This window comes from Chenopodium album, chromosome 23, assembly GCF_948465745.1.
Source record: "Chenopodium album chromosome 23, dcCheAlbu1.1, whole genome shotgun sequence".
Lineage (NCBI taxonomy): Eukaryota > Viridiplantae > Streptophyta > Magnoliopsida > Caryophyllales > Amaranthaceae > Chenopodium > Chenopodium album.
In genome coordinates, this window is record NC_137856.1 from 32,851,940 (window position 1) to 32,866,665 (window position 14,726).

Consider the following 14,726-nt stretch of genomic DNA (forward strand, 5'->3'; position numbering starts at 1 on the left):
GTTTATATGTGGTCAGGGTATAATTAAAAGTATACATATAATGTCTTGCTTTAATGCATATGGCCAGTGCCCTCACATTCGATGTTATGGCGTGATTTCCAGATCAGAGTTCGACCAATAGAGAAAAGTAGACACTGTTGCAATCAATATCAAATCAAGATTTATTTTAGGGTGACAAAATACTTTTTTAAGCAAACTAGTTTAACAAAAGTTTTTCCCTTCCAATTGACATATGCTTATTAAGAGTCCACTATAAACTTTTAATCTTTTATTATTGTCGAGCTGAAAACGGAAGTATGTATACTACTTATAATATGGGATAGATAACTCCCCACTAGTCCATTACCACAATAACTTAATAAATGCAAAACTAGTAAATAAAAACAAGGAAGTATAATCTTCCACTAACCACCAAGTCAACCATAATTTGAATCACTACATTCAACAAGTTAGTCATGTGAGAATGAAGGATAGCTCAAGTGGTTAGAACTTTTCTTCCAATTTCAGGAGATCTTAAGATCGATTTTCATCACCTGTCCTTATTACTCTCTGATAACAAAATAAAAACAAGTTGATCATGTCATGTGACATAAACCTCATCACGAGATACAAACAACTCAAAATTTAATTTGGTAACACACTATGTGTACCAAAACCAATATTTACTTCGTCTTTATATATTTAAATTGTGTGTAATCTGTGTATTTAGCCTGCTATACGTTCATGACCTTCCAATCCGGTCTCCTCCATCTTTTTACCTTTAAAATTCAAAGGAAACTACGAGGATTTGATAAATGAAATCACTGTTGATGATTATATAACAAAAAGTAATTAAGTATGAAGAGCTTTAAGGGGAAAGTTGTAGTACTGAGGGTCCAAGGTTCCAATATCAAATCAAGTTGGATTGCCGAAAGTGCTGCCTATATTCCAGGATGTGGGGTGCTTTCGCACATCCGCGCAAGTCTTTTCTGTATTCCATCCTCCTTTACTATTTCATATCATTAAAGTGCTTAACAAGTCACAACCCATGATATATATATGCACTAGAAAACTTAATTAGAACGGCAAAACTAGAATTGAATTCGTAATTACAGTGAAAGAAAGTACTAGTAGTAAAGAATGAGTAAGCTAAGCTACTGTTTCGTAATGCGGTGTTTTCTACATCAAACATTTAGATAAGTGCAAATCATAGAATACAGATTATCTAGAGAAAATCTCTGATTTGGAAGAAAAAGTCTAGTGTATGAATAAACTTCTCAATTTATGGAATGCTTTCTATAATATTTAGAATTTTAGAGTACGTGACTCTTAATGTGGACCTTTAAGGAGATCAAAATTATTGTATGGTCCTGAATCATTACTTTACCCAACATCTTATTATGAGCGGACAGAATAATGGATCGAAAACATGATATCATTACACTTCTCTAATTCAAGCACATTAAGTTTATCTACTTTATTTGTATTGAGTAGAATCAACACATACATGACAAATCTAGAAATCTTGTAGAATTAGCTTTGATGCATTACTTTTGGTTGATGACTCAAATGTATTTTGAACTCCAACACAACCTTATTTGGGAAAAACTCTAATCCTATCCTATCCACAAATTGACTTACAAACTATACCAATCCTAGTCAGCTTTAGCTCATACAACGACAATAACTAACTTATCTATACACTATTGTTGTCAGCTTTCTATGATAATAAGATTTATAACTAACCATAGTATTATCCATCAATTTAACATAACTATACATATTAAAGTAGAATTAATTGCTAATTAAATAAATTGATCACAATTAAATGTTTCCTTAACTATGAATAAATTCAATCTGCTTATTCACCAAACAAAAAAGTATGATTAGTACATTTTTGTACGTAACAATAACATATCATGTCAAGTCCCCACCTCACTAACCATGTTTCTAACCCAAAATTTAAAAAATCAAAAAGATAACCAAAAAGCAGCCAGCTTAAAAAAAACACCTTAAAATTCAAAGAAATTAAATTTTATTTATTTTTCAAAAAAAAAGCAAACAGCATCTTGTACCAAATCCCAGCCTAGCAAGAACATAATACATATTGTACTAATAACCCAAAACTTAGGCATAAAGCCATCCTTTCAAACATTTAAAACCCACATCATAGGTAAAGAGATAAAATCATTTACAAATTAAACTACGAAACCAAACAATCTATCAAAACCTATTATTGATGTCTTGCTTCTACCTCCCTAAGAAGCTAAAACAGCTACCTTCCTCCACAAAGAAGGCTTGGAATTCCTTCACATCCTCTGTCTCCCCTAAACTCCGTAACCTCCGTAGTAGTAGCCTCCCTAAAACCCTCACGAGAACCGCCACTCGTCTTTTCGATCTCGACCACAACAACAAACGCCGTCGTCGTTCTATTCCAAGGCCGCACTCGTCAGCTGGTAGAGCACGTGACTTTTATTACTACAAGGAATACAACAACTATCAACACCTTCAGCCGTACGCTTCCGGGCATAATAGCCCTGCAACCGTCTATATCGATAGACTTTTCGGGGAATCGTCCATGTCTTCATCATCGATGTCGAAACAAGAAGTGATTAAAAATGATGTTACAAGAGATAAAGCTATGAATGAAGCATCAGCATCAAGTGGTGGTAGTATGGTACGAGTTGAAAGCCGGGGTGGCGGCGGTGGGGGTGGTAGTGGTGGAAAGAAGAGAAAGAAAGTAAAGAATCATACTACTACTAATAATAGTAATAGTAGTAGTAATAATAATAATAATAACTGGAAGGAGTATATTTCGTCGATGCCAAATATAAGGGGAGTTGATGAAAGGGCAGAAGAGTTTATATCAAAGTTTCGTCAAGATATGCAAATTCAAAGAGAACAGTCTCTAATTGAGTTCCAGGAGATGTTAGCTCGCAGTGCATAATTATTGATGCAATGATATATATATAGAAGTATGTTATATAATTAATATGTGTATGTGTTAATTATTATGGATTCATTTTTTTTTTTTTTTAATTAAATTATTTGTTGGTTGAACTATTTTTAAAATGGGTTTGTGAATGTGTACAGGGAATGAAATTATTTAAGGGAATGTGAATTATTTCAGAATTAGATAGCTTATTTATTTTTTATATATAGCATAAGAGATTAAGAGTGTATGGATGAAGCAAAGTTAGTAGGAGTGTTTGTTTGTTTTATTTTAATGAATTTAATTATTATTAATATCTTTCAAATTTCGCCATAATGAGTCATGATTCATGAATTGTAGTACAATACAAAAATTTATTACTCGATCTGTATTAGTTTTCTTAGTTCACATCTATAGATTGTGGATGTAATTCGTATGTGTAACTCTAATAATCTATAATAAACGTTATTACTCCCTCCGTATTTTTTTTAAGTGTTACAGTTTGACCGGCACATAATTTTAGACAATTTAAATGACTTAAATAAAATAAGAGGTAAGTGGGGTAGTTAGAGTATTAAAAAATTGTAAAAGAAATATAGTGGGGTTAATAGTTTATTAAAAAGTAATGAATATTAGAGGAAAAATATACTCCCTCCGTCCCTAAATTACATTCCTCTTTCTAGCATTAATTCCTCACATAATAGAGAGAAAGAAGAATGTAATTTAGGGACGGATGGAGTAGTAAAAAAGTAGTAGTGGGTTTCGGTGGGGACCATGAGAGGAGAGAGATATAATATTTTAATGTATTTTTTTGCCAAAAAAGGAAGTATAACACTTAAAAAAACACGGCCGAAAATAAAAATTGTAACACTTAAAAAAATACGGAGGGAGTAGTCAATTTGTGAGCTCAGTGAGTCAATGATATAAGAGATGAGGTTACACAAGAAATCACATGTGTTTGTTGAGGACTTGGACTTGGACTTGAACTTGAGCCTCAAAGTAACACTAAATTGGGCTATATAGAAGTATTAGTTTTCAAAGGATTTCAAGTATTATTGACACATGAAAAATCAAACACCATAATTAGGTTAGATGGACTAAAAATTTAGACTCAATCGATCTGTTCAATTTGTTATCCAAATCGACCTTGTCTAAACTTATATCATCTATTTAAGCTTGAAATTTAAAGAACTGCTTTTGTATAAAATGGTCTTATTTGATTTGTGTGGGAAATTGTCTGAAAAACTATTACCTAAACATAGGGATGTCAATCGTGTTTACGGTTTGGTTTTGGGTTCGATTTATCGATTTTTCATTTGAAACGGGTCGGTTTATAACGGGTTAGATTCATTATCGGGTCGGTTCGATTGGTTTTTTTATTACAATTCTTTCGGGTCGGATTCTAATCGGTCAGGTTGTAATTGGCTCGAGTCATAATCGGTTCGGGTTGAACTCGGACGGTTTAAAAATAGGCTTTGTCGGTTTAAGGCGGGTTTTGGGTCCAAACATATCGGGTCGGAATCGGTTCGAGTTGAGCTCGGTTTTAAAATGGGTTTTGCCAGTTTAAAACGGGTTTCGGATTATAATAGATCGGGTCCTAATAGGGTTGGGTTGTAATCGGTTCAGATCATAATCAATTCGGATAAAACTCAGTATATTTAATAACGAGTTTGGCGGTTCAAAACATATTGGGAATAATAAAAACTTAAACAAGTTACATTAATCAAGTAATGAATTAGAATGAGTCGATCGAGTTGTAAACTTGTAATTTGTCGAGTCATGAACCCATTATATTATTTTTTTTTTTTGGTGAGAATGAACCCATTATATACTTATAGTAAGAATAATGATCACTTTATTAGTTGTATACTTATATATATACTACCTCCGCTTCTTATTACTCGCAACAAAGTACAAGATTGCGGAGGCCGAGGCAAAAGATTGAAGGGGGATTAATTAAGGGGAGGGGTAAAGTATTAGGGGAGTTAAAAGGGAGGGAAAGAAAAGTGGTCCATGTGAAGGAGAGAGAAAGTGAGGGAGGGAATCTTTTTTAGTAGGGATTAGGAGTAGTAATGTTATGAGTTATAAAATAAGTAAGGATAAAATTGTCAATTTTTAAGAAAAAACCTACCATAAAAGGAAAGAAAGTAAGTTGTTGCGAGTAATGTGAACCTTCCAAAAAAGGAATTTGTTGCGAGTAATAAGAAGCGGAGGTAGTATTTTGTTTTCAAGTTACTAATAATAGTAAGCTAGTAATTAATTAGTTATAATTGATGAATCCGATTATGACCTTATAAAACTTTCTTTGTTAGTTGTATTTTGTACTTGTGTAAACCCATTAACCCCTATCAGAATTATTTATCTTAATTATCAGAACGAATGACACCTAAAATAAGTGAAATTAAGATCGACAAACAAGTTTTAAATATATGGTTATATTTAGAAATCTTCACAAAGTTTAACCTATTTCATGTTCAGTTCTCCATATATTATTTCCGGACATTCCAAACTAATGCATTTGCATGACTATCATTTGCAAACTTTTTTTTTTTTTTTTATGATCAAGTGATCAACCCTTAAAGGTCCATTAGTTGGCATCTATATGAAGTATGGACACAGGTTCCACCGTTCCACAAATTACTTCAGCAATTCAGCATAATTGCCGGATTAGAGAAAGCAAACAATTGAAAAAAAAAAAAAATCGATGCTTGACACATACTCCGTAATAGATGATGAAGTACAACATGACAGTTAAATTAGATAAAGTACTATACTCGTATTGAATAATGGGTTCTTTAGTGACTTTAAGTTATTATTATCAACTAATCCGTACAAAGCCACTATATTATTTTAATTTCCAAACAGCTTTACTAATACAATATTTTAGTCTATTTAATTTTCTTCTCAAAAAATTAACAATAATGTCAAATAAGTCGTAGCTAGTGCTATAACAGATGGGGGAGCATACGAGAGACGGAGAAAGTTAAGCCCAAAAGTCCGCAGTACAAATCAGACCCCACAACGAGGTTTTATCCTAAAACCAATATAATTGACAATAAGAGGAGTAGCTCACTTGGGTTATAAAATGAAAACTAGCATCAACTTTTAATTTGCAATGGATGCAATATTTGTCGTAAATGTTTATCATTTATAATAGCTAAAATGACACAACTATACAGTGATACAGATATCTAGGATCATCGATATCATTTAGGATAGCTATTGCTCATTAATTACAAAAGTTTATGTTATTTGGGATATACTAGTTAATGGTGGTGTTGCTTAATGCACTAAAAGTCATAATTGGTGTGGTTGAGGCTAATTATACCTTAAATATAAAGGGAGTACTACGTACTAAATTATGAAGTCAACATCCATATTAAGGCAATTATTTTGGCATGCTATATGAGATAATTGGAGGAAGGGAGGCATGGGGCATGTTAAGAATCTTAAGATGGCCTGAGGAATAATGATGCATGTAATTTAACAATTTAATTTGTTATGCTTGTCCTAGTCATATATATTAGCTAGTGCTAAATACAATAAGTAGATTATTGAAAACAAGCTAAATATTATTTAGCGTAAATAGATATTGAAATATTATTATAAGTGTAGTTATTTACGATAAATCGGTAAGATTTAGAGGTAAATCAGACCCCACAACGAGGTTTGATCCTTTGTAGAAAGATGTTCTCCAAATGGTTTTTTTCTTCTATTATTTGCCACTTCTTTATTATTAGTTTGTTTGAAATCGATATGTATGACGGTGATGTATTTAAGTTTAATGAACTATATACTAGGAAAAATCATGAAGCAAATTAAATAAAGTGTAATATCATATGTCTCCTATGAACCTATGATGGTTGGTCCTTATGCTTTAATGTAGAGCCATTTTGCTATGAAGATTTTATGCACTTTCTTTGGTTCAAATAATGCCACTTGGCTCAGATGACTAGATCATTTGCTCAAATATCAGCCATTATTAATTTTTTGTATTTATATATTTGGAGTTAGTCACCAACTCATGTTCACCACAATAAAACAAAGACAGAGCTAATTAAACCCAGGCCAGTAATGGCTAAGCAAAGTCAATTTATAAGATTCCTACACTAGTACAAGAACAAACCATAATGTAACAAGAGTACAAGAATGTGTGAGATGTTTTTGGGTTGGGAACTTGGGATTTCCCTTCAAAGATTTAGCCAACTTTGTCCACACCTTGATTATGACTTTAGCCTTTAGTTGTTTTACATATATTATGGAGTAATGCTTTATAGAATGGGTTACATATATTGCTATGTGGGATTGTGGGGGTCAAGGCTCGGGGTTAGTGGCAAGTAAATAAGGTGACATTACATGTTACTTTTTTTCATCTCATTTTAATCATTCATGTAATACTTGGTCAGTCTAATCTAGGTTAACAAACTTTTTAGTATATTATTAGATCTTATCATTTGGTTTAATTAAATCTCATTAAAACTTACTAGTCATTATCTTGTTTAATTTGGATTAGTCCTTATAATTATCATATCAGATATAAGTTGATTACGAGTAGTTATTTTCTCATTTTATCTAAAAAATACAGAATAATACAAGTACTTCGTATTATTACTCCCATCGAACCATTCTTACAATGCTTCGTTAATACTCCCATCACTATAATTTAATTTAATTTTGTACGTTCATTACAATGCTTCATTTATACTCCCATTGCTATAATTACGTGTTCTCTAACATTGAACCATTCTTCAAACCCACAAACACAACGGATCTAATCTAACTTGCCAATTCTCCACATAACCCCAAATAAAAATCCAAACCCCACAGAAACGACGTCGTATAACTAATTAAACAAATAATTAATCCGAAAAAACACCCTTTCCACTCAGCTATAAATACCTCGATTCTCGTTTCTCTCTCTTCCTCACATCACTTCTTAAACCTTTCTTCTCCACTCACCTGCTTGACTCATCTCACTTTCTCTCTCCTCCTTCGAATTCGTCGCTCTAAAATGGCCAAAGAACCAGTTCGCGTCCTCGTCACCGGTGCCGCCGGTAATTTCTCTTTCCTAATTTTGTTTTCATCGATTCAATTTTAGTTTTCCAGATCTATTTTTGATTCGTATATGATTTTTTTTTTCTGTTGCGATTGATCTAGGTTTTGTTAATTTGTTTCAGTTTTTTGTTAAATTTTTGTTGATTTGATTAATGTGTTAATCTGCATGTGAGATCTAACTTTTTGTTTGGTTATGATTTGATTATTCAGTTTTTTTAGCTGTTTTTTGTGTTTTGGTGTATTTTTTTGAATTAGATTCGTGATTTTGAGGTTTTGTTTTTGATTTTGTGATGTTTTATAGATTAATAATGAATCTGTTATGACCTACAAATGAATTGAATTGGAGATCGTAGTGGTAAGATTTGATTTGATTGGATGTTGTTGAGGCAGTGATGACAAAAACATTTCTCGATGCTGAATTAGTCGTTTGTTTGAGACTAATTGCGAGTATACATTTTTATGTATACTTTCTTGATGACCGCATTTGTGCGTGTCTGAGCCTAAACATTCGTATCTTAAACCTTATTCCAATCGTAAATCGATTTTGGATTAGTTTTGTGTCGTTTGTGTTTGTGTTTGTGGTGTTTGGATTTCGATTTTGTATCGTGCCCTTGTAATTACATAGATCGGACTTTGAACGAGTTCTGTATATCCTTCTGTGTGGTTTAAGTGTCCAAGCGTTTATGTATTTATATCGCAATTCGTGTTAAATGACAGTGTTTGGGTGTGTGGTTATATCTGCTTTGTTCGACTTTGCATTGTGGTATTTGAATGCAGCTATGTTGTTGTACTTTTGTGATTTAAACACAGTTTACATTTTCGTAACTTGTTGTATTGTTGTGGAAGTTGTGTGACCTGTTTGGTTTTTTTTTGGACATGTAGGGCAAATTGGATACGCTCTTGTTCCCATGATTGCTAGGGGAGTGATGCTAGGAGCTGACCAACCTGTGATTCTACACATGCTCGATATTCCTCCTGCAGCTGAGGCTTTAAATGGAGTGAAAATGGAGCTTGTTGATGCTGCTTTCCCACTTCTTAAAGGTTGGCAATTAAGGACTTTCTGATGCAGAGTTTGAAGTGTGTTCATATGTTGAGGATCTCTGTTTATCTGTTGACCTTTGAACTTATGAATTGTTATTATCCATATTTTTAGGTATCGTTGCTTCAACCGATGCTGCTGAAGCCTGCAAAGGTGTAAATGTTGCTGTCATGGTTGGTGGATTCCCAAGGAAAGAAGGCATGGAGAGGAAGGATGTGATGGCAAAGAATGTGTCAATCTACAAGTCTCAAGCATCTGCTCTTGAGCAACATGCTGCCCCCAACTGCAAGGTTTGTTATTTAGCTCAATCTATCTGTAAATTCTGATAGAAGTTGTAATAAGTGGTGTACACTGGAGTAGCATTTATCAATATCAAATTGGCTATGATAATCATGTACATGATTCACTACTGGCATATTTTTATACTACTTTTTCTCTGTCCTTCAAGGTCTTAAGTAATTATATGATATTTAGAAATCAATGACATGGTGTTATTCTGTATGCTAGTTCCTAGTAAATACAATTGAAAACACGACCATCAGATCTGCTGATTAAATTTCTTGCTTTCAGTTTGCAAGATTGCATCACTCGCCCTTTATGACTGGTGTTCTGAACTACTTGTATCATACTGCCCTAGTGCCCTGTCCTGTTTTATTTGAGCCTGTTGAGCCCTGTTCAGTATTAGAATAGCCAAGGAAAGAAGTGAAGTTGCTGTGAAATATGTTTCGTGCCACTTATGGACAAGTTTCAACTGTCTATTTGGTTTCTAATTTTCATGTTTGCTTGATGTCCAGTTCTCATGATTGCTCAGTCTTTGCTTTATCACCTATCTGTTTCTAATTGGTCACTTGGTTTCCAATATCAATATGTGTCTGGTGTTTGCCCTGTTTTTCATCGTTTGGCTAATTTTGATGAGACCACATGCTTCTTTTCTGAACAGCAGCATGTAGATATAGACATTTTCTTTTAAATTGCCTCTTCTCATGCCTTTTTTCTATTCTTGATGCTTTAGGTTTTGGTTGTTGCCAACCCTGCCAACACCAATGCCTTGATTCTAAAGGAATTCGCTCCATCAATCCCAGAAAAGAACATTTCATGTCTTACAAGGCTAGACCACAACAGGGCTCTTGGCCAGATTTCAGAAAGACTTAGTGTTCAAGTATCTGATGTTAAGAACGTGATCATCTGGGGAAACCACTCATCTTCCCAGTACCCTGATGTGAACCATGCAACCGTGAAGACTCCTGGTGGTGATAAGTCTGTGCGTGAGCTTGTTGCTGATGATGCATGGTAAGTAGAAGAGAGTTTAAGAGAACTACTAATGATATTTGTTGATGATTTTCAAATTTTTTTTACGTTTTATATTTTTTTTTTCTTTCGGGTTTAAATTTGGCGGCATTGTTTTCAATTGTGCCTTGCAGGTTGAACGGAGAGTTCATTAGCACTGTGCAACAACGTGGTGCTGCCATCATCAAAGCAAGAAAGCTCTCCAGTGCCTTGTCAGCTGCTAGTTCAGCTTGTGATCACATCCGTGACTGGGTCCTCGGAACCCCAGAGGTTAGTTTTCATCTGTGCTCATTTTGGTAACTGATCTATGTTCTCATATTTCTACTGTCATACTGTGGACAATTCCACAGTGAAGAAATTTCTGTTTTCTTTCTCTGCTTCAAGTGTTGTAGCTGTGTGTAATGCTTGCTTGATTACTCTTTACAGGGTACTTGGGTTTCTATGGGTGTGTACTCTGATGGCTCATACAATGTACCAGCTGGAATCATTTACTCTTTCCCAGTGACATGTAAAGATGGAGAATGGAAAATCGTTCAAGGTAACCTACCAGTATTAGATAAAATTTTCACACTGATATAATGAATAATTGAATATGGTTGTAGTTTGAAAAATCAATTCTTGTCTGTTTATTCTGAGTATTAACTTTGTTGCGTGTTTTTCAGGACTTCCTATTGACGATGCATCAAGGCAGAAAATGGATGCAACTGCAGCAGAGCTTGTTGAAGAGAAGACTTTGGCCTACTCATGCCTGGCTTAAGCTCAGTCCCATTTTCCAATTTGTTTCAGTTTATGCGAGTAGTAATAGTAAAGTTTTGCAATAAGCCCCTTTGTGAGACTATTGAGTTGGCTCCGCTTGTGGCAGACCATTACTCTCGAAAGACTGATTTTTGCAAGGTTTCTTCTAAATTTATAGGCATGGAAGAATTTGCATAGCAGTGAGATGATAATCAGAGGGGTGTTGAGGCACAATCCTCTTATCTGTATCATACATTTGACATTTATGTGATTTGATCCTCCTGGTTCCTGAATCCTCGATGCTATTCTATTTATATGTCTTTTGTGTATTAACTGTTTTCTATTAGCTTGTAAACTTTTAGGTGTGCAGAGATTGGTTCATTGCTGTTTCTACCAGCAAGTTAAAGTGGTATAGTTAAGTTATGGCTTATTCCTTAAAACTATGGCTTTACCATTAAACTTGAGGATAATATTGTATACAAAATCATATGGGCTTATAGTTATCAATAACATGATTACAGGGCAAAGTAGTCCTATCCCTTTTGAGGCTTTAAGAATTTCATCAACATCTATTTATTATGCCTGAATCTATTTAGCTCACAAGATGGCTGCCCTCCCTGTACAACGACCTGCTCTTGTTGGTGACGATCTGCTCTCACATGTATGGTACTATACCATCTAAGATGTTGAATACTTGTGGTCATTTTGGCTAGTTGTGTTAGACTAACATGCAACATCTAGTGATCTGACTATCCGCAGCCAAGGGGTCGAGGCGTTCTCTCACCTGCTTCGATCATGCCAATGTTGAATGACCATCACATATATCACCTGTTTCGATCATGCCAATGTTGAATGACCATCACATATATGGCTTCACAACCTGCCTTGAAGCTGAGCCTTTTTGAAACTACGAACGTAGCATGTGTGAAATCCTATGTTCACAAACATTTGCGTCATAAACTTCAACAGTTCAACTTATTGGGGACCTTTCTAATAGGCCCTTGAAAAAGTTACACTTGTCTCATGAAGGTCGAATCCAAGAAGTGAGCTAAGACTCTTAAGATATAAAGAAGACTTAAAATTAGAAACGAGTGGGCTAAGTGACATATGCCCATCCCCTCCCAGGCCCAGCCTTATTCTATGGATGTGTGCATTGGGAATTTGGGATGCCTATGAATCTAGGATGGTATTTCAATTTTCAACGGTATCCATTCTTAAAATGTTTATCATTATATTAATTTTATTAGTTGATTTTCTAATTTATTTTTTATGTCAAATTTAATAAAAAAATGTTTTTTAAAAAAATTATTACTTATTATTTTCTTAATATTTTCATAATTAATTTACGAATTATATTTTTATTTCAGTAACAATAAAAACCAAATTTCGTAAATTAATTATGAAAATTAAAAAAAAAAATCAAAATAATAAATTAAAAAATGAAAAAATTAGATAAATGATTTATAATTAATTATGACATTAAAAATAAATCAAAATCAACCAATAATTTTTTTTTTATAATGGTACTTTTTTAAAGACATTATAATCGTAATTATTAGCTAAAAACTTATTCTACTTCATTTTGCTTTTTTTAATTTTATTTTCGATTATTTTTTTAGTGAGACCTTTGGACTAAAGACTAGTGTTTCGGGGTTTTCTGTATCCCTTGGGATAGTTACAACACCAAGGGTTTTGGACGCTTGTACCCGTAAAACAGCGGAGACTCTAGAAGGTTGGAGTTCCGCCTCTGACGATCAAGTTAGAACGTGTACGTAGAATGTAAAAGGTGCGGAAAAAGTAAAGTGATATCTTCTCGGATTCCGAGATCAGGTGTTTTCTCTGATGTGATTGAATGTAATAAATGAACGTGTCCTCAAAATGAGGGGAATCTCCCTATTTATAGGGTTCTCGGGACTTGTGCTCTTGTCTATGTCACTGAAACTTAAGACTGGTGGGCTGCGCCGCATTGTGGCTTTTTTGGGACTTGGGCCCAGAAGGCCGTCTTTTCTCCAAGTGATTGGGAGTGGTGCCACGTGTCAAATGGAGATAGGTCCACTTTGAACCTCTCCTAGGGTGACACATGTCGCCTTTTGATAGGGCCACATGGCATGGGTATTTTTACCCAAAACAATTAGTTATGACTTTTAAGAGTGCGCTCTAACTCTATGCCAGCTAAAATTTGATTATCCAAATCAACTGTATTATTCTATCCACCTATCTCTTTCGAATGCTTATTGTTTTCAATTAGGGCAACAGTTTGAAACAATCAATATCACTGTTATTCCACAGCTAGCAAATTATAACGCATATTGATCACAATTGTGAAGTTAGGAAATTAAAATGGCGGCCAAAGATAGGATGCATCTGTCTAAATACATGGAGCTATCAATTAGTTGAAAAAAAATATTTATAACAAGTTTTTCAATCACTTCCTTAAAATAGGAAAATGATACTCAAGTTGATACCTTTTGCTAGGTAAACGACTTTGAAAATACCTAATTACTTCCTCCGTTAATGGTTATTTGCAACAAAGGAATATTTTATATCTCACAAATAATACCCCTTTGTTGCAAATAACCATTAACGGAAGAAGTAGTTGAGTGTCTAAACTAGTTGTAGACTAAAATTAAGATTAAGGTTACTAATTAATTACATGCATACATGGTCCCAATAATACAACTCACATCTTCTAGCCTGAACAAAATTTTCTAGGCTCGTGGTCTTTTGATGTAATTGTGCGCACTTATACGGTTAGACCTAGCTTCTTTCATCAAATTTAAGACTTTTCAATAAAAAAAAAAAAAAAAAAAAAAAAACTCATGTTACGAAGTCTTAGTATTATTAGGCATCCAATGAGCGCCGTTTACCTAGACCTTGCATGGATAGACCATAGACAAACGATTGAATGTACATATGTACATATGCAACTTGAAGATTGTGACACCACTAGTGGCAAATCGATCTAGGGAGGATGTGCGATAGACAATTAGACATGCATGATTGCTTCGTTGGTGTTGGTCTCATACCATAGTCGTGACGTACCTATCTTTTAGTTCCTAATTGAAAATTTGTATACTCATAAAGAAAATTATGTTTAATTGAATAACGACTTTAATTATAGTCAGATTGGTTTATATTACGTATATTTAATTTAAGATTTGATCGGACATGAGAAATTGTTAACATTTTTCTACTTAATAAACTAGTAATTGATATCTAAAATTATTAATGGTATGTAAAAATTGCACTGTTTGTTAATATTCAATTAACATGTATGATCAAAGTGTTAGTAGTAATATGAGACGAGAGATGAGAAAACGTACATCTCTTTCAGCAAATTATGCAAGTAATATACTTAGTAAATTAGTACAAAGTATCAAATATCATAAAGTACGTTACGTGTGTGAGCTGTTATTAACTGTAATTTCGTATGATTGCTAGCCTTCTTTGAAAACATCATTATAATCCAGCAGATTAACCGATCATGTTCAACTTGCCTACACTTAACTATCTGAAAACTATAGATTAGAAATGTCTGCATCAATTTCTGTGATTTGACATTTTATTTCTAAAGTGGTCGTTATTTCTGAGTACATTATAGTATAGTCGTCGTCAAAAGTTCAAATTAACTCAATATTATAGGCACTATCATCCATTTATAATACTACGTATCATTATGTTATGTGTTTAATTGCGTGA

General features: G+C 33.8%; 2 protein-coding genes and 1 non-coding gene across 3 annotated transcripts; all 3 read left to right on the forward strand.

Moving 5' to 3' along the window:
• The first annotated feature begins 2,047 nt into the window (after positions 1-2,047).
• On the forward strand, positions 2,048-3,069 carry LOC145609649 (cotton fiber protein). The gene has a single exon (XM_081665100.1). It carries the CDS (start codon positions 2,219-2,221, stop codon positions 2,924-2,926), a length of 708 nt encoding a protein of 235 aa, XP_081521226.1. The 5' UTR covers positions 2,048-2,218; the 3' UTR covers positions 2,927-3,069.
• A 4,739-nt stretch (positions 3,070-7,808) lies between these two features.
• Positions 7,809-11,320, forward strand: LOC145609708 (malate dehydrogenase, cytoplasmic-like). The gene is made up of 7 exons (XM_081665168.1): positions 7,809-7,965; positions 8,849-9,007; positions 9,120-9,295; positions 10,018-10,295; positions 10,427-10,562; positions 10,719-10,830; positions 10,955-11,320. Exons 1-7 carry the CDS (start codon positions 7,923-7,925, stop codon positions 11,047-11,049), a joined length of 999 nt encoding a protein of 332 aa, XP_081521294.1. The 5' UTR covers positions 7,809-7,922; the 3' UTR covers positions 11,050-11,320.
• On the forward strand, positions 8,351-8,469 carry LOC145609890 (small nucleolar RNA snoR126). The gene has a single exon (XR_014106162.1). It is a non-coding gene; the product is annotated as a small nucleolar RNA snoR126 (small nucleolar RNA).
• Positions 11,321-14,726: the final 3,406 nt, after the last annotated feature.

Coding starts and splice junctions, on each gene's coding strand:
- LOC145609708 (XM_081665168.1), top strand. CDS start 7,923: ATGGCCAAAGAACCAGTTCGCGTCCTCGTCACCGGTGCCGCCG. Junction 9,296..10,017: donor ATGCTGCCCCCAACTGCAAG/GTTTGTTATTTA, acceptor TTGATGCTTTAG/GTTTTGGTTGTTGCCAACCC. Junction 10,563..10,718: donor GGGTCCTCGGAACCCCAGAG/GTTAGTTTTCAT, acceptor TACTCTTTACAG/GGTACTTGGGTTTCTATGGG.
- LOC145609649 (XM_081665100.1), top strand. CDS start 2,219: ATGTCTTGCTTCTACCTCCCTAAGAAGCTAAAACAGCTACCTTCCTCC.